The sequence below is a fragment of the Lepidochelys kempii genome, chromosome 19, assembly GCF_965140265.1.
Source record: "Lepidochelys kempii isolate rLepKem1 chromosome 19, rLepKem1.hap2, whole genome shotgun sequence".
NCBI classification, from domain to species: Eukaryota; Metazoa; Chordata; order Testudines; family Cheloniidae; genus Lepidochelys; species Lepidochelys kempii.
Window position 1 is genome coordinate 7,234,468 of NC_133274.1, and position 18,012 is coordinate 7,252,479.

At 50.6% G+C, this 18,012-nt stretch overlaps 3 protein-coding genes across 4 annotated transcripts in view; 1 reads left to right on the forward strand and 2 right to left on the reverse strand.

Moving 5' to 3' along the window:
* TMEM54 (transmembrane protein 54) overlaps window positions 1-3,891 on the reverse strand; it is an 8,091-nt gene extending 4,200 nt beyond the window's left edge. The window contains exons 1-2 of the mRNA XM_073317999.1: window positions 3,601-3,891; window positions 1,517-1,710 (exon numbers count right to left, since the gene is read on the reverse strand). Of these exons, the coding sequence (XP_073174100.1) occupies window positions 1,517-1,710; window positions 3,601-3,613 (207 nt within the window). The 5' untranslated portion in view covers window positions 3,614-3,891. The remainder of the gene's footprint in view (window positions 1-1,516; window positions 1,711-3,600) is intronic.
* The window catches only part of NDUFS5 (NADH:ubiquinone oxidoreductase subunit S5), a 93,131-nt gene that overhangs the window by 1,342 nt on the left and 73,777 nt on the right, over window positions 1-18,012 (forward strand). The window lies entirely within an intron of this gene.
* RNF19B (ring finger protein 19B) overlaps window positions 8,822-18,012 on the reverse strand; it is a 32,944-nt gene continuing 23,753 nt past the window's right edge. For both annotated transcript variants that reach the window (XM_073317998.1, XM_073317997.1), the window contains 8 exons: window positions 17,427-17,632; window positions 15,430-15,574; window positions 14,862-15,024; window positions 13,698-13,812; window positions 12,941-13,081; window positions 11,562-11,769; window positions 10,551-10,682; window positions 8,822-9,553 (listed from right to left, as the gene is read on the reverse strand). In XM_073317998.1, the coding sequence (XP_073174099.1) occupies window positions 9,112-9,553; window positions 10,551-10,682; window positions 11,562-11,769; window positions 12,941-13,081; window positions 13,698-13,812; window positions 14,862-15,024; window positions 15,430-15,574; window positions 17,427-17,632 (1,552 nt within the window). In that variant the 3' untranslated portion in view covers window positions 8,822-9,111. The remainder of the gene's footprint in view (window positions 9,554-10,550; window positions 10,683-11,561; window positions 11,770-12,940; window positions 13,082-13,697; window positions 13,813-14,861; window positions 15,025-15,429; window positions 15,575-17,426; window positions 17,633-18,012) is intronic.

An 18,012-nucleotide genomic window follows, 5' to 3' on the forward strand; every position in this document is an offset into this window, starting at 1 on the left:
ACATGCCGACTGCAGCGGGGCAGCCCAGGGGAGAGTCTCACCCACCCCCCTATTGTGGCGTGAGGCACGTCACTGAATATTCTGCAAGTGCCTGAAATAATAATAATAATTAGGGTTAACAATTAAATGGACTGGTGCCGGCTTGACAGCTCCCGAGGCCAGCTTGGGGGGGGACTCAGATGGCCTTAGAAACCCCCGGCAATCGGAGACTTTTTAGGGGTAGGTGATTTTCGAGGATTGGCTTTCATTTTTGTCAAGTGCTTAATGTTGGCAAGTGTTGGAAAGGCAGCGAGTGCTCCGTACCGGGGCCCACTGCAGGAGCTTTCCCCAGTTGTTACCGAATCGGAGCTCACTGGTTCTAGAGCTTTCCTTAAAACCACCTTGGTAGCACCCAGTTTCTGGGACAGTCTCTGTCCCTAGCGGCTTCCCGGGGGCGAGCCTCTTGCAGGGGCTGCGACATTCCCATGGGAATCTGCCCAGAATGGCTCCAGCTGCCATCCAGATACTTATCTGGCCCCCATGACTGCAGGATCTGATCACTACGGAGTCTGTCATGTCTCTCTTCTCCCACCACCCCTGGGAGGTGGGCAGCGCTATTATCCTCTTGGACAGATGGGAAACTGAGGCGCAAAGCGACTAAGTGACTTGCCCGGGTCTGTGGCCCAGCAAGGAATTGAACGTGGGTCTCCCAGATCCGAGGGTAGCGCCCTACCCAATGGAGTACCCTCTCCCTTTCCGTTGGCAGCAAGACTAACAGGGACGGCTCCAGCTAGACCCGGGCCCCATCGTGCCAGTCCCTGCCCCAAGGAGCTGCCATGTAGCCTAGGTACCTTTTGGGGACCAGACTGCTCCCGCTCACACCAGAGGTGAATCTGGCCATCAGGCTTGTGGGGGAGTTTCTGTGGGCGATGCTGCAGCTAGGGCTGTCCCAGCTTCAGCATCCGCAGGGACAGAGCACCTGTGTGGGCTGCAGGAAGGGAAGAGACCGCAGCTCCTAAGCCCGGACTCGGGGGGGAAGATTGTTTTCCTGATTAAAGAAACTTTGATGCCAGATTTTGTTTTCTTAAACAGCAGCAAGAAACTGCAGGTGGGGGTGGGGAGGGGGATCTCTGGCCACACAGCTCTCAGGACCAGTCATGTCCGGCATTTAAAGCCGAGTGCTTTTCGCTGACAGCCCTACTAAGTAACTTGGGCAGCCCTGGGAGGCAGCAGAGCAAGGCTTCGTGTGGGTAAGGGAAGTGCTGTCTTTGCACCCACACTCCACTGGTCCCCTGCAGGATCTCCCATCCGTCAGCCTCTACTTCAGCAGGGGGCTTCCCACCAAACGCCTGCAGCCTGGAAAGAGACAGGCATTTCTCCCCCTACCCACCAGCTTTAACCTGGCACATCCCCTCCCAGACCCTAAACCACATTTTATGGCCCATCTACTCCCCTGCCTCCTAACAAGCATCCTCTACCCCCATTATCCGTAGACTCCCCACCCCCGAGCAGAGCCAGCATGCCAGGAGAGCAGTACCAGGATGGCCGAGGTCACCGAGATGATGTTGGAGATGGCGTACTGCAGGGAGATGGCATCCTGGGGGTTTGCCACGTAGCGCAGCACTGTCCCGTGCACAAGGGCTCCAGAGATGAAACCGAGGTGGCCGATCACAATCAGGATGAGCCCCGTCTTCATGAGGAGCTTCTGGAAGCTGCTGGGATCAAGGGTGTCTGCGCAGGAGAGAAGGGAGGGGCTCAGCCCGCTGCATCTCTAGTTGGGGTCCAGGCAGCACCATGATGGGCATGCACAGAACAAACACAGCCCCACAGATCCCTGCCCTAAGGACCTTACAGCCCCACTGACAGCGCCGTGAGGGGTGGAGCGGGCACGGAGAAAGCCATGAGGTGCACTGATGCTGTTGTAGTGCCCTATAAAAATCCCCTCTGAACTCCTGACCAGGACTCTGGAGCAGCCACAGGGCCTGTCCCAGAGAATGTGCCCCATGGGTGCCAGGATGCCAGGATCTGTCCCAGGCCCACACCCGCCAGTGGAGTCTCAGGGCTGGGACGGGAGCCCCCGGCAGCTCCACGCGGCCGACCAGCACCTGGCCGAGCGGGGCAGCGTTCTCATGACGGCGAGTGGTTTGGACAGGGCTCGGGAACAGAAGGGGAGCGGAGGGACGGGGCGAGCGGTGCTGACTGAAGAGAGGAAGGACCGGAAGGGAAGAGAACAAGGCTGTGGGGGGCTCCGGGCAGTCCAGCCCCAAGGCACAGAGCAGTGAATCTATCTACAAAGGCTTCCAGAGGGGCTCGGAGAAGCAGTGAGCAGGGGATAGGGTAGGAGAGCTGAGTGGAGCTGTACTCAGAGACTAAACGGTGCAAACCCTCACTCCACCTCAGGGGTCCTTAGCTCGGAGGGTGCAGGAGCCCCAGCCAGGCGGCCCCTCGGAGAGTCCATTCCCAGCCTCTCCCCGCAGGACGAACTGCAGGAGCACTGGTTCTCTAGGCCCATACTCCAGTCCCAGCCTCAGGAGCCCTGGCTGCTGGGGGGAGGTCAGTTACTCCCGCTCCATTCTGTCCTCACGGGAGGAATGGAACAAATAGCAGGGAGCAGCGCAGGCCAGAGCAGACCCTCCTGCAGCTCCGTGCCTGGAGAAATCTATAGTTCCCATTTCCAGAGAGCTCCAGCAGGTGGATCTAAGGCCCTGGAGCACAGAGACCAAGAAAGGGACAAGGAAGTTCCGTAATCAGAAGCTTCTCACAAAACAAACAGATTTCTTTAAAGATTAACCACACATTAAACACCAAAACGCCAAGAGATCATCGCCTCCCCTCCCAACACGAAGGGGAGCCAGGCCCTCTCCACACTAGGGCTTACAACTCTGCAAAACAGAACTCACAACTCATGTGATCCTAGCAACCCGCCATGATCACAGGAACTGCTCTTTGGGGCAGGGCTTTCTTACTCCGATTCCAGACACAGGCTGGAGCCCCTGGTGCAAAGCCTTTCGAGATAGCTCCTGTGTGGACAGTCGCTCTGCTTTCTGGAGGTGACGTTATCAGCCTCTCTACTCCCATCAGCCTCCCCACCAGGGCCAGAGCTCACAGATGGGGGATCTGGGTGACTTTGCTTCTATTCCCAGCTCGGTCAGGCCCTGGGTGGCCTTGGGCAAGTCACTTTGCCCATTCTGTGTCTTAGCTTCCCCATCTGTAGACGGAGAAGGATGCTGAAGAAGCAAGAAGTGCTACATTGTGGCCTCTGGTGACCAGCTGACAGGACTGCCCCTGGAATCCTGCAGGCACACAGGTGACACCCTGTGGTCACCCCCTCCCTGTGATCAGGATGAGATCTGGGCTTTGATCCCTGGTCTCATTTCTTGCCTTTGCAACCACACTGATCGTTTGCCACCTCGCCAGCTTTAGCTGCGGCTCCTCATTACCAAGCTCTTACAAGAAGGCTTTTGAGAAAAAAAACCCCACCACAGGATGAGCCAGACAAGGCCCCACCAGTCTCCAATCTACCACTGCCCTTCCAGTCTGACCCCCGAGCCCATCCAGCAGGACAAGGGTGTGAAATTCCTATCCCTCCCTTTCACTTTGGGGAAAGTGGAAGCCACTCACCCAGCCGACACATCTTGGCAGCTCTCAGATCAGGCCATTGCTGCTTCAAAGAGGGTCCATGTTAAGGAGTCTCTGATTTCATCCCCGTGAGCAAGGAGAGGCAGGCTGAGTTCCTGGCACTCCCTGCCCCTGCCCTACCTGCGGCTCTTCCATGCACCGAGTCCCAGCTGCAGCTACCCTCCCACAACTGTTTTAAATCTGTTCTTCCTGTTTGACTAGCTCCCCAGGCCAGAACAAAGGGCTAAACTCCACCTTCCCCAGGAAAGGTGATTCAGAGCTCAAACCCCACCCACCACAGCTTCCATCTCCTGGCTGCAGTGATCTAGGTATGTAGGCCTCTCCCTGCAGATGGGCCAGACACCGCATGCTTCCTTGTGATCCTGTGGCTCCAGGTTCCTTGGCTCCCAGCCTAAAGGGGCAGTCTGCAGTGCAGTGGGATTCTGACGCGAGGGAGCTGGGCCCCCGACATGAGTAAAGTTTTAACAGAAATCCCAACATAGGGGTTTTATACCATGCAGGCAACTTGCTACTTACACCGGGAGTTTGGCAGCTGAATGTAGGTGGGAGGCAATCTCCAGGACTCCTCAGTCTTCTTGCTTGGGGGTGTCCACGCACCCTGCTGACCTCCCCATCTTGAAGGCGGTAACACTGCACACTTCAAACTCTATCCCAGGGTGGTGATTCTATCGACATTTCTATACCAGGGTCACCATGTCATGCCTGTCCCAGCAACCCTGCACCCTACCCCTCCCCTGACTTGCACATAGGCTTTCCCCAAAAGTGTACTAAACATTCTTCAGGAAGTGCTGGCTTTAAGGCACCCTCATGCATCTTACAGCTGAAGTCATGCTAGGGGGGCTCTTCCATGGTTTCCTTGACTTTTATGAGCAAGGATTCAGCTCACTCCACCCTGGGGACCTACAACTGCCGCTCTCAAGCCATCCTTTCACACTCTGATCACAGAAACACTGCTAGACCCACACGAGCAATAACCATACTCGGTCCCACCATAAATCAAACCCTGATCGCACTTGTCCATCACACAGGGCTGCTGCCGGGATTCGGTGCTGGGTATTCACAGCACATCTCACCCCATGGTGCATGCAGGGCCTCTCTTGGACAAAAGCTGGGAGGGCCTCTCTGAGCTGGTCACAAGCTCAGTTGGATTGTATGTTCCATTGTCACAGCCCCAAACCACAAGGCGGTTTTGATGTATCCAGGCATCTTAGGTCACTCGCTCACTCAATGTTAAGCAGTTTTGCTGCTAATGTTCTCTGGACTTCTCCTTGCAGATGGTTAGCACAGCCCCCCCGCAGGGATTTCAGCTCCCAGGAGAGCCTGCACACACTCGTTTCACAGCAGAACCTTCCTACTCAAAAGGTTTACAGTTTCTGCAGTCTCTCAGTGCCTAGATGTGACATTGATGGATGCACCAGAGAGATCCAGTACTTAAGAGCTGTGTGCAAAGTGGTCCCAATCAGAGCCCATGGGGAGAAGAAACCAGAAATCAAGTCTCCAAATGTAGAGTATGGGTGAAATCTTGGCCCTAAGCTGACAAAACTCCCATGAATTTAATGGGACCAGGATTTTATCCCGTGCAATCTCCATTAGAAACACAGCCAAGCTGTGAATGAAAGAACTCAGGAGGTAGCTGAATTCTTACTGAAGTGGTATAACCTATTTAAGAAGGTATTTTCAAAATCCTTCCACAGCTACAGTATTAGGCAGGTGCCACCATGTAGCCAGACAGACATTGTTAATAATTCACCTCTCAGTCTGAGCTCCAGGCCCACCTCTTGTCCTACTCAGTCATTAGAAATTTCTCCATCATTTCATTACCACAGCCTCTCTCCTACTCCAGTGCCGCGGATGTCCAGTGCCTGCTGGGCACTCTTTCCTCCATCTGGGATGTCTTGTTACTACGTGCCTTGCCTTGTGCCCTGTGTAAGGCTTTGTTCAGTTTCTCCTTCCTATGGACACTTGAGTTGCCTAACAAAGACCTCCTTACTAGGCAGCCATCCTGCACTGTATGGTCTCCTGTGGTGACAGGATGGGACACAGTGAAGGAGATGCGCACTGAGGTGAAGGACACTGCACCTCTATGGGGACAGGAGCAGAACACTGACCAACAAGGATCACTTCTGTGTGAAAGATGCCCAAACTCCACCTAACCAGCTGACAAAAGGAAAGCAGGGAGGCAAGAGTGAAAGACTCATGATTGAAGTGGTCCTCTCCCATGTCTTTTCTTCACTCGCAATTGCCAAAGTCATGCACCCAAGGCTACAAGTTCTATTGTAATCCATGCCGCCAAACATTTCACCGCCACCACTTCTGGTCTCTATGCTATTGCTGTGCAGTTACGCTTTGTGCCATCCTTGCTGCGGCCACACCCTGTTCCCAGCTCTGTATCTGCAGGTCTCCCCCCATCTCCAGCTATCGACTTCAGGGGTGAGTGAAATACTGCAGACTGTTCACACAGCCTGGGAAGCAGGACCATATCACCCCACACAGCCTTAATCCGATTCTAGGTCTGCGGCTACTGGATAATCCAGTGGCTCCCCCACCTCGCCCTGTTTCTAAACATAGGTCCCTCTAACCCTGCTACCCGCTCTCGATCAAGGTGTTTGCCACTGCCTCTGTGCCTCTCCCATTGTGGCCAAGCCACATTCAACCACCCTCCTCACTAGGAGCAACTCTTTACAAAGATCACGAGAACAAGGTATGTTCAGAACACCTGTGATGACAGCAGAACAGCTGAACTAGTTGTGACTAAACGAGGATATGAAAAGTTTCCTCAGCTGAGCACAGGATCTGCACATCTGTTTTCTCTATTGCTTGTGTCAGGGTTTTGTAATCCCCACTCCTGCTTTAGGGTGTGGGCTATTATTCCCTTTCAACTATGGCAGTTGGCAGTCACTACTGCAATTCCCAGCACTCCCTGGTAGGGGGCGCTGGAGTATTACTTACAGTACTTGCTTCACCTCACCCCATTTCTCCCGCAAGTTGTCCCTGGTACATGGCTAACCTGAGTCAGCCCCAGAGCTGCAGTCTCATTCCTTAAAAAGAAAAGGGGGACTTGTGGCACCTTAGAGACTAACCAATTTATTTGAGCATGAGCTTTCGTGAGCTACAGCTCACTTCATCGGATGCATACCGTGGAAACTGCAGCAGACTTTATATATACACAGAGATCATGAAACAATACCTCCTCCCACCCCACTGTCCTGCTGGTAATAGCTTATCTAACGTGATCATCAAGTTGGGCCATTTCCAGCACAAATCCAGGTTTTCTCACCCTCTACCCCCCTCCCCCAACACACACACACAAACTCACTCTCCTGCTGGTAATAGCTCATCCAAAGTGACCACTCTCCCTACAATGTGCATGGTAATCAAGGTGGGCCATTTCCAGCACAAATCCAGGCTCTCTCACCCCCCCCTTTTTTTTTCCCCGGGGACACACACACACACACACACACGGGGGGGGTGAGGGTGAGAAGGGCCATGTCCAGCACAAATCCAGGCTCTCCCCCCCCCCCCCCCGTGTGTGTGTGTGTGTGTGTGTCCCCGGGAAAAAAAAAGGGGGGGGGGTGAGAGCCTGGATTTGTGCTGGAAATGGCCCACCTTGATTATCATGCACATTGTAAGGAGAGTGGTCACTTTGGATGAGCTATTACCAGCAGGATAGTGAGTTTGTGTGTGTGGTTTTTGGAGGGGGGTGAGAGAACCTGGATTTGTGCAGGAAATGGCCCAACTTGATTATCATGCACATTGTGTAAAGAGTTGTCACTTTGGATGGGCTATCACCAGCAGGAGAGTGAATTTGTGTGGGGGGGTGGAGGGTGAGAAAACCTGGATTTGTGCTGGAAATGGCCCAACCTGATGATCACATTAGATAAGCTATTACCAGCAGGACAGTGGGGTTGGAGGAGGTATTGTTTCATATTCTCTGTGTGTATATAAAGTCTGCTGCAGTTTCCACGGCATGCATCCGATGAAGTGAGCTGTAGCTCACGAAAGCTCATGCTCAAATAAATTGGTTAGTCTCTAAGGTGCCACAAGTACTCCTTTTCTTTTTGCGAATACAGACTAACACGGCTGTTACTCTGAAACCAGTCTCATTCCTTATTATCCTGGTCTCTGGGTCAGGCCCTTGCTCTTGATTGGGCAGCTGCTCAACCCAGAGATGAGGAAGTCAGGAAAAGTTCCTGTTAATTTGCATCGCACTGACTGACTAATGGGCCTGTTTCAGCACTCGCTGGATTTTGTAGCACAGACAGGGACATGCTGGGTGGATGCTGCAGTCTCCATATTGCCCTATCCAAAGTACCACCACCAAAATCTTACCTGAACCTTCCAGAAGTTCACGTCCATCAGTCCTTGCTCTGCAGCTAGCTCCGCTCACTGGGAGGGGAAAGCAGGTCCATTCTCCCAGTGACACTAGCAAGCCACCTTTGGCTCACAGCAAAGCTCAGCCAGAACAGCATTCGGCTAGTCCCACTCCAACCTCCGTTCGCTAAGTGGCCTCTTGTATTTACAAAATGCAGTGAACAGTAGCTGCCTGGCTGGCTGAGGAGGGGGAGAGAGAAGATGCAGTTTAGAGGGACAGAGCGTATAGCTGCGTTAGAACTCCACACTACTAGCAGGGAAGCACCGCCAAGCAGGACAGGAAGATGCAGAGTTGTCACTGCTTTGTCATACAGCATGCAATTGTTCTGTTCTGATTTAGATTCCTCCACAGCATTCTGGAGATGTTCACCTCCAAATGGCTCCTTCTGTCCACTGCAGCCCTATTCTTCACTCCAGAAAGCATAGGTCGGGAATAAGCTCCATAGACAGAGTTCATTAGGTACAGTGAAGAATGTGCTGGCTCAGAAATCTCATCTAGAATTAGGCCAAAGTAGCAATTCGAGAAGTCAGACAGTGGCCTCTAGAGAGCAGACAATACACACCAACCTCCCCCCCCCCCCACCCCCCAGACTACCTAGATTCCTCAGTGACATTAGATGAAGTGACACATGGAGGGAGAATAAGGCCTCCCTGCCACAACACAGTTTCAAACCAGGAACATTTGTAACCGTAGTCACACCTGTTTGTATGGAAGCCTGAGCTACTGCAGCAATTCCACCAGCAGCTTGAGCAGAGAAACAAATGGAGAGCCACTGAGCACAGGGATTTCGCTTCTTTAGATCTGACGAGGAAGAAATGGATGTAAGTCGAATTACAACAGAAATCTTTATTAAAACAATTCTTTAGTAGTTTTGCAGACACAGTATACGCACACACATACATAGGTACACTCAGACATCTTTCAGAGCGCTTGAACCAATAAATTAAAAACGAGGGTGGGGTTTTTGTTTTTGTTTTTAAATCATGTAAGAAATGGCATCTTTCCCCTCAGGGTCAGACCAGGGAAGCTGGCCAGAGAATCAGAAACAGAAGCCAACAAGGGACACAACCCTCTACAAAGGATGCAGTGACTGTAAGCGTGCTTCTCTGGAGGAGGCAACTTCATACTCTGGCTTCAATGCACTCCAGTTTAGAGACTATTTCCTCTGGCCTGTGCCCTTCTTCTTGGGCACACTGGCTCAGATGGGCACTTGGGCTCTCCGCACCTCTGGCTTTTGGGGTCTGTGGGCAGGCGACAGTCTGAGGGTGGGGGGAATCACACTCGTCCGAGGTAATGTCTGGCATGTCATCTGACTGGCTGTCAGAGCTCTCCAAGTCACTCCGTATGCTCTCAGGCTGTGCCAGGGTGATGTCCCAGGTTTTGCTGGCAATGCAGTCTTTCTGCTCACAGCTTTGGTGTTTGAATGTCTGCTCCTGCTCCTCCTCGTTTTCTGCCATCTGGGTGTGGACGTGGAGAGAGTCCTCTGTGCTGCTGCCACTAACTAGTTGGTAGTGACTAGGTTTGGCCTCTATGTCCACTTGGATCTCCATGTTATTACACTCTCTGCAGAAAAAAGCACCACTTTGGTTAGTTACCAGCTACAGTGGAAGTCTCAGGTTATTAATATTAGCACGTTATCTTGAGCACTTTTTCAACAGAAAGCTTCGTGACTGAGGCAAGTATGGGAGTGCCATTCACCATACCACGCTGCCACAACTGGCAATCTACAATAATTTACACTCAGATTATTCCCCTTTTGTAATTAGGGAAACTGAGGCAGATACAATGGCACAGGCAGGAACAACCCTGGATCCAAATTCCTATCACTAACCTATATGGAATACAGTTTGCTTCCAACAGTCCCAAGCCTTCATTCTGTGCAAGACTAAGGCAAGGAAATGTTCCCTTCTAGCTAGTGAGACCTTGCTAGAGGAAATATGTTGTAATTTCACACCACAACTCCAGACACGAGAGCACTGCTTAGCAAGCAAGGGCTGTGCCCAACTGGTTTGGCAGGTTACTGTATGATGATACATAACCCTAAAGGTATTCGGACAGTCTCTGGAACCCATGCATGTTTACTGAGTTTCCCCGTGTACGTGTCCCATTGTTTCCAATTACCAACCCTTAATCATGTCCTATAGTGGAAGGAACCACTAACACTACCTGGACGGGTGGTGCAGTTATGAACACCATATGTACGGTACAATCATCCCACCTACAGAGTTCCAACAGACACAGGTACAGACTAGAAAAAAGGGAGTCTCTGCTGAGTTCGCAGGACAGAAGAACTGAAGTGAGTCCGAGCTGCCCCAGGGACGTCAACACAAGCTCTGCTAGTGGTGGTGAATGATACTGAAGTACAAACATAGTTGGAAAGGAAGGTGAAGGGAGAATGCTTCTTGACCTAACCAAGGAAAAGAAAGCGTGCGGGATTCTGCATAGACCTTCAATCATTAAGATCAAAGTTCCCAACGTGCACCTTCTCCACAGCCCTCAAACCGCACCCCCCACCACACCACATATGACCCACACTCTTGTGCACTGGCAGTTTAGGTACCTGTCTTGCGGGTTGTATGAACTGATGATGGAACCAGCCATAGCCCGCGTGCTGGCGTTGTCACTAACTGCTCCGAGACTTACAGAATCCTTGGGGAAAATCTCCTTCTGTACATCTGCTTGCACTTCCAGCCTGGGAAGAGTTGGGAAACATCCAGAGTCATCAACACAGCCAGGGGCCACAGAACAGCCTAGCTCATTTCTGAAAACTACAGGAACAATAGTCATTTAGCAAGTGGGAGCTGTGGAGACAGGTGGCTCTGTGCGCTAATCCAGGTCTGCACTAAGAAGTTTAAAATCAGATTAATCTTTTAGATTAGCCTCGTTAGTGCCTCCATTTGGCTGAGCTCTTTCCTCAGTCTGTTTTCCATATCGAAGTTAGACTGGGTTTATACCCATGACTCATGCAGTTCCTGTGCAAGGCGGATTTCCAGGTCCAGCACACAGCTATGATTATATTCTGGGCTTTCATTTCGACCCATGTCTCCAATTACATGGCCAGAATGACTCAGAGGCAGGTTCAGAGGAAACCTGTGGTGTAACCTTGTAACTGGAGGCAGGCCCTCCCGAGTCCTGATCACTAAGTGCTATTAGGGAATAACAGCCATTTGAAGCACTAGGCTAGGTCGGCAAGATGTTTGCAAGAGCCTTATATGGCAAACTAGTATATCTCTGCTGCTCCTCAAATCAACCCCAAACCCTATCTCCTGCCATTAAGGAGCTAGAAAGGCTGGGGGAGAAAGATAACCAAACCAGATTGTGCTGTGGCTGCTAGTTACTTGGTGTTCTTGCAACAGGGACAAGGCTGGGGAACAGATGAAGCAGAGATTATTGGACCTGATTCTACCATACGTCAAGAGGTTTAAAAAGCGATACTGAGATTAGACTCCAAGTATCAGTGGTGCCACCCACTAACCAAACAGATCCCTGGCGAGCTAACAAGCCTCCCCACAGACTAGGCCTTGTGACCCTTCAGCCCCTTCACTGCCATGATCCGAGTCAGTTCAGTTACCTGCTGTACTTTCCCTTTCCGCCTGAGAGGACTCCACCGCTCAGGGTACCACCGGAAAGGGCAGCAAAGCTGGCTGTCTCACTGTAGTTGCCCTGCATGACACTGAGCCCATCCGTGGGGCTCCCACTGGTGCTCAACACACTAGTTAGTCCCTCGATGCTGCTCTCACCAATACTAGGGTTCTTCAGAGCTCGCCAAGCATCTGCCACTGAGACAGGCAAAGAAGATACATTGAACATTAAACAGTGTAAAGGAACTGCCATTGGCATCCCGTTAGGGGTGAAGGCAGGGTTGGGCAAACTATGCTCATGGGCTGGATCTGGCCCGCAAGCTCCCGCTGGGGTGCAGAGTCAGGGGCCGCTCTACGTGGCTCCCGGAAGCAGCGACATGTCCCCGCTCCGGCTCCTACACATAGGGACAGCCAGTGGGCTCCACTCTGCCCCCACCCAAGCGCCGCCCCTGCAGCTCCCATTAGCCAGAGCCACAGCCAATGGGAGCTGCAGGGGTGGTGCCTGCGGATGGGGCAGCATGCACAGCCGCCTGGCTGCGCCTCCACATGGAGTGGGAGAAGGGACATGCTGCTGCTTCCGGGAGCCGTTTGAGGTAAGCTCTCCCTGGAGCCTCCCCCTGCACCACAACCCCCTGCTCCAGCCCTGCTCTCCCTCCCACCCTCCAAACCCCTCGATCCCAGCCCAGAGCACCCTCTTGCACCCCAAACCTCTCATCCCAAGCCCCACCCCAGAGCCTGCACCCCAAGCCGGGGCCCTCACCCACTCCCGCACCCCAACCCCCGCCCCAGCCCTGATCCCCCTTCCACCCTCCAAACCCCTTGGTCCCAGCCCAGAGCTACACCCCAAAGGCCTCATCCCCAGCCAGAGCCCTCACCCCCTCCCGCACCCCACTCCCCTGCCCCAGCCCAGAGTCCCCTCCCACACCCTGAACTCCTCATTTCTGGCCTCATCCCAGAGTCCTCCCCCCCCGCAATTTTGTGAGCGTTCATGGCCCGCCATACAATTTATATTCCCAGATGTGGCTCTCGGGCCAAAAAGTTTGCCCATCTCTGGGTTAAGGTTACACATCAGACAGCAACATTTTCAAGACAGATTTCAGATTCAATCTCCAGCAGGGAAGAGGGCTGGGGATCTCCCAGGGAAAGGCACTATGGTGCTTCACACAAGCTTTGTGTTAAGAGTGCAGAGTGTACTTTGAAGGGTTAGCCTTGAAACAGTGGCAAGGAAGTGAAAGCTAGAAATCTTGACATACTGAAAAAGGCTGATTATCCACCCCAATTAATCCCAAGGGACAATCCCACAGCAAGGCCTAGCTTGTTTCCTCTCAGCCCTTCAGATTACACAGACAGATAGTGAAAAGTTAATCACCTGTAATAGGTCCATCATCTTCGTCAAACTCTATTTTCACTCCCTTCCCATTGGCTGTGCTGACTCCACAGCCACCTCCTCGGCAGAGAGAAATTGGCACAACACCATAGACATAGGCCAGCATGATGGGGACTCCAATACCTGCGACAGAGGACACAGCGGGTCAAGAGGAATATCAGATGACAATGAGACTGAGGCATGCCGGATGGGCAGCATGAACTCTCTGGGATCAGGGACCACCTGTTTGTTCTGTGTTTGCACGGCGTTTAGCACAATGGGGTCCTGGTCCATGACAGGGTTCCTAGGTGTCACTATCATAGAAATAATGGCTGAGACCATCACACTACAGAACAAGGGAACCCAATTCCAGCACAGAGTAAGGAAACCTGCAGCGGAACAATCTTAGTCTTGGGATAGGGCCAAAGAACAAGTTGACTCCATGAAGATTGCAGTGGCAGCTTGCCAGCATATCAAACTTGCATAAAAACCAGTTTCTTTGGCCGAACTGTTGGTACTAACACTACAGGGAGCATTTTACACAGTGCTCAGTCTTAAGCCACAGACACCAGCACCTGCAGCCTCTGCAGGCAGCATGTTACATAAGTGGGAAAGCAACCAACAGGGATATTGTAGGAATTTGTGGGCTACCCTTGGTCATTCCTGCCCAATATCTGTCAGAATAGAAGAGGAGCAACACATGAGGAGCAGAGCTATGAACAATGACTGACCACAAGGAAAATCAGCCTTGTCTACTTACCAACACTGACAGCAGCGATAACTGGGGATGCAATGACAGACAAGGTGACCCCACCGGTGATGGCCAAGTTCCTCTTGTGCTTAGACGTCTTCTTTCCCTCATAACGGCTGTGAATCTGGGGAGAGCAGGGATCAACAGGTGAGAAAACGGACAGCCTGGCCACTGAGCATCCACTAGCATGAAAAACTAATATGCTCATGACCTTACAACTTTGCCACACATGCCAGTCACATGACCCTTAAAATCCCCCATAATAGCCACTGATGAGGATAGGTCCATCAATGGGCATTAGCCAACAGGGTCAGTTGTGCAACCCCACGCTCTGGGTTTTCCTAAGCCCTTGACTTCCAGATGCTGGGACTGGACAACAGGGGATGGATCAATAAAAAAAACTTTGAAGCTTTGAAGCATCTGGCATTGGCCACTGATGAAGACAGGATACAGGGCTAGATGGGCCATTGGTTTGATGGCCAATCTTATGTACCTCCATCCCACCCACAGACCCTCTCAAACAGATGTAGCCAGTGCGTCTGTTCAGGAGTAAGGACAAGCTGGAGAAAGTTCCATTGCAGCATTGTTTCTCCCTCTTCACCTAATGCCGGTCCACCAACAGAGGCAGGCAAAGGGACAGGATGACTCAGGGAACATGAAGCCTCTGACCTCTAGTCACTGGTACAAATCTAGGACAGACTGGTAGACAGTCATTACTATCAGATCTGGTTGATAACTTGTGTGAAGTGAGGTGAGGGATCAGGGTTCAGTTATTATTGGACAATCCCAAGGCACAAGAGCCACCACAGAGGCCAAGAATTAGATACACAGTTCCCCTCTCTACGGGGATGCACTGGGTTCAAGGTGGAGGCATACTGGCAGAGCAATGTGAACCTTTCACTGTCAGTGCACATGAGGCACATATTCGTTTGACTGAGAACTTCAGTCTCCAGGGCTGTCAAGTCATCATACTTTCCACACTCACTACGTATGAAACCCAAGAAATAGTGATCCTCAGTTGGCCTAACAGCCAGCTGGGTTTCCAGCAGCTGTATGGAAAGATCCCACACTTACCATTAGCCTAAAGTCCTTGACAAACACCTATGATTCCCAAGAGAGAATGTTTCAGTCTGCTCATTCCATTAGTTCTGATCTCCACCCCAACATGCTTACCTTTCTCCCAACGTACACTGGGATGCCAATGACCATGGCAGGAATGGCAATGCCAGCAATGAGGGAAATGCCTACAGGGGCACCAATCAATGTGCCCAGCTGCCAGAGAATTTTCTTCTTGCGACTCCACGGCTTCTTGCCCCAGAATGTGCAGCCAGAGGGACTGTAGGGGAAATAAGTTGTCTTTTCAATATCCACATAAAAATATGACATGTGTCAATGTGTGGATACTGTGCAAGAAAGGCTCCTTCTCCCCAGATCCAGTTGACCATCAAGAATGGATGCCCCCACAGTGTGAAGGGGACTACACTGAACATTCATCCCATTAAGAGCTTCCTCACATTGTTCCACCAGTGGAGACCACCCACAGTCAGGAGGGACCATTGTGCACTACTGTTGTGAGGAAACTCAGAGCTTTCCTCCTATTCCAACTGATCAGGAATGTGTTGGGGGGCGGGGGGGATGTTTGTGAGGAGCTGGAAAAATTAAAATACATTAAATACAAAAATATAAACAAACATCATATTCTAGCAACAGGAGGCCCAGAGGATTCTGCTCCCCATCTCACCTGAGGTAATGCAGATCTGAGATCTCCTTCATACACAGCCAGCAGAATTCACAGCCACACACTGCGCAAGTCATGTGATTACAGCTCCCATCGTTCATCTTGATAATGTAAGCACTGCAACGTGGACATGGCTTGATGTCATCGGCTTTGGGGAAGAAGGAAGGGATCAAGTCAGATTCTATACACCTTAGCCATCTTCAGGAATTTACTGGGGTTCTTTTGTTTGGGGAGGGTGGGCTCAAGAGGATAATGCATGTCAAACTCTGCCCATCTAGGCGAACAGATTATTATTTTCCTTAATCAAAGCGATAAAGCAAAGGTGTCTGGTTCTGATTACATCCTTCAGTGCTACAGGATAAAGGCAGGGAGCCACCTCTACGCTGGCACTTAATTCCTCTAAAACAAGTTAGTATTGTTTGTCTGGCCAGCGTACACCAGCAGAACAGCATTTTAAGAAGTGTTTTCTACATCATAAAAGGAGGTGGTTATGAAAGAGTTGTGCTTGCCCCATACTAGCTAGCTAGCCCAGAGCATCACCCATTTTTAAACTTCACCACTAACATGATTTAAGGGCCAAGAGTGTTCTCTATATTCTTCTATCCGGAGGACAAGACAGCAGAGAAATTGTGACCCACACTTTTGAAAGGCATATGCCTCTTTGTGGGTGTAAATTGTGTCCGATTACAGAAGAAAATCTTAGTGTATTGGTGGGTAAGTATCTAATCTGTGCCCGCAGTTGGGTACTTAGTCATTTAAAGGGACTGGCATCCACCAGTTACTACACAACAAGGAGATGGACAGATGCCCCTTTATAGCCATTTACAAAATAAGTCACTCTGAAATGTTATCTATGATCAAAGTTATGCAATCGTTCCCTGTACAGTTCATTGTGCTGGTAGCAATCTTTAAAGCTCTGAACAGTCTGGGACTCAGCTGCTCTGAGACCAACTTATACTACACAGAAGGAACCTCTCTTTCTGGAGTTAATCTCCCCAGGGCTGATGGCTAAGTTCTGTTAAAGGCCTCACTTCCACAAATTCCCTTTGGCAGCAAATAGTGATCAGTGGTTGATTTTTGCTTGTTGGTTTGTGTTGGGAATTTTGTCTTGCAGTGGCTGCAATGTTTATGGTGTCCATTATCAGGGCTCTGTACATTTCAGGCATATTTTAGTCTGGAGTAACAGCTGAGCCACCTTTAAAAACATTTACAGCCTCACACAAACGCCAGCTATTGTGCAAATGGAACAATGTGTTTATAATGAGTAGCATGCTAGGAGAAGATACATGCTTTGTTTGGGGGAGAAAGAATCTATTAACTGATCTTATGGTTCACTTTCTGAATCACTGATACCTTTTTAAAAGCACTATTTAATCAGAATATCTGCTGATCTAGAGTGCAGCTCTTTACCAGCCAAATGGTTTGGCATCTCTCCCCTATAAATAATGGTATTACTAATACTTATCAGAGCTGGGAGCTAAATTCCCTATTCTGGGTTAGGTATTAGTGCTGCTATTGCTCACAGCAGCAGACAAAATGGAGCTCACATTCTGAGAGGGTAAAATTTCTCTCTTGTTCCTGTTTGAGATTGAGATCAGCAAGAGCTTTAAGAACATCTAAAAGATCAAAGCAAACCAAAAAGTAGCTGCTTATTGTAACGGGTCAGGAGGTACTACATGCAGAATATGGTGACCATATGCAATTAGGTCCTGCAATTGTGGAACCTCAAATTTTAATTCCATTAGTAGTTTGTGGAACTAGCCTGTCAGGCCAAATATTTTTACTCCATTACTGGCTAGGGAAGGAAGCTGTGCTGAGCATCAGAGCTGACCAGATCCAATATTGCTGGTGTCCTTCATCTGTGCCAAGTGGTTGTGCTCCCTGCCAGGTGTTAATACCCCCCACTCTGATTCCAGGAAGTGCTGCAAAACAGGTGGATCTCTTTCCTGGCTTCACGGACATAATTCATACTGGCTAATAAGAAGGTTGTTAATTCATACCTGGTCCAGATTCCTGTCCATAACTGAGGCCCGAGGCGTGCTTCGTCCGTACCCGCAGCGTCTGAGCCCTTTGCTGACGGGCCATATCGCAGGTCTGGTTTGGATGCCATATCTGTTTGCAGTGATAGCAGAACTCAGTCTGACAGCCTTCCCTCTCACAAGTCAGCTTGGGGCAGCTGGCACAGCCATAGGCAATAACAGCGTAACTGAAGATGACAAAGATACCAGAATCAGTCAAGCCAGAAAGTTATCTTAGGAACGCAGGAATCAATATACCGGAACACTTCAGTGGCCCATCTGTTGGGTAACACCGAGATTTGCTGCTGAATAGCCACTGCCACCCAACCTCAGAGGCAGCTGAATTTTAGTAGATGGATCCCTCGCTAGTTCCCTCCTATGCATTCAGAACAACAGATTTTTCAGGACAGAGGCATGTTATTTCTTTGGCACAATACACATTTGCAGCCTTTAACAACTAATTCTGAAGCACCCTCATCAGGTTGATAAAGGATTAGTTGTAAAGGACGTAGACATCCACTTTGGCTAGAATATACCACTATCTAATCAGGTAGATAATGATACCATC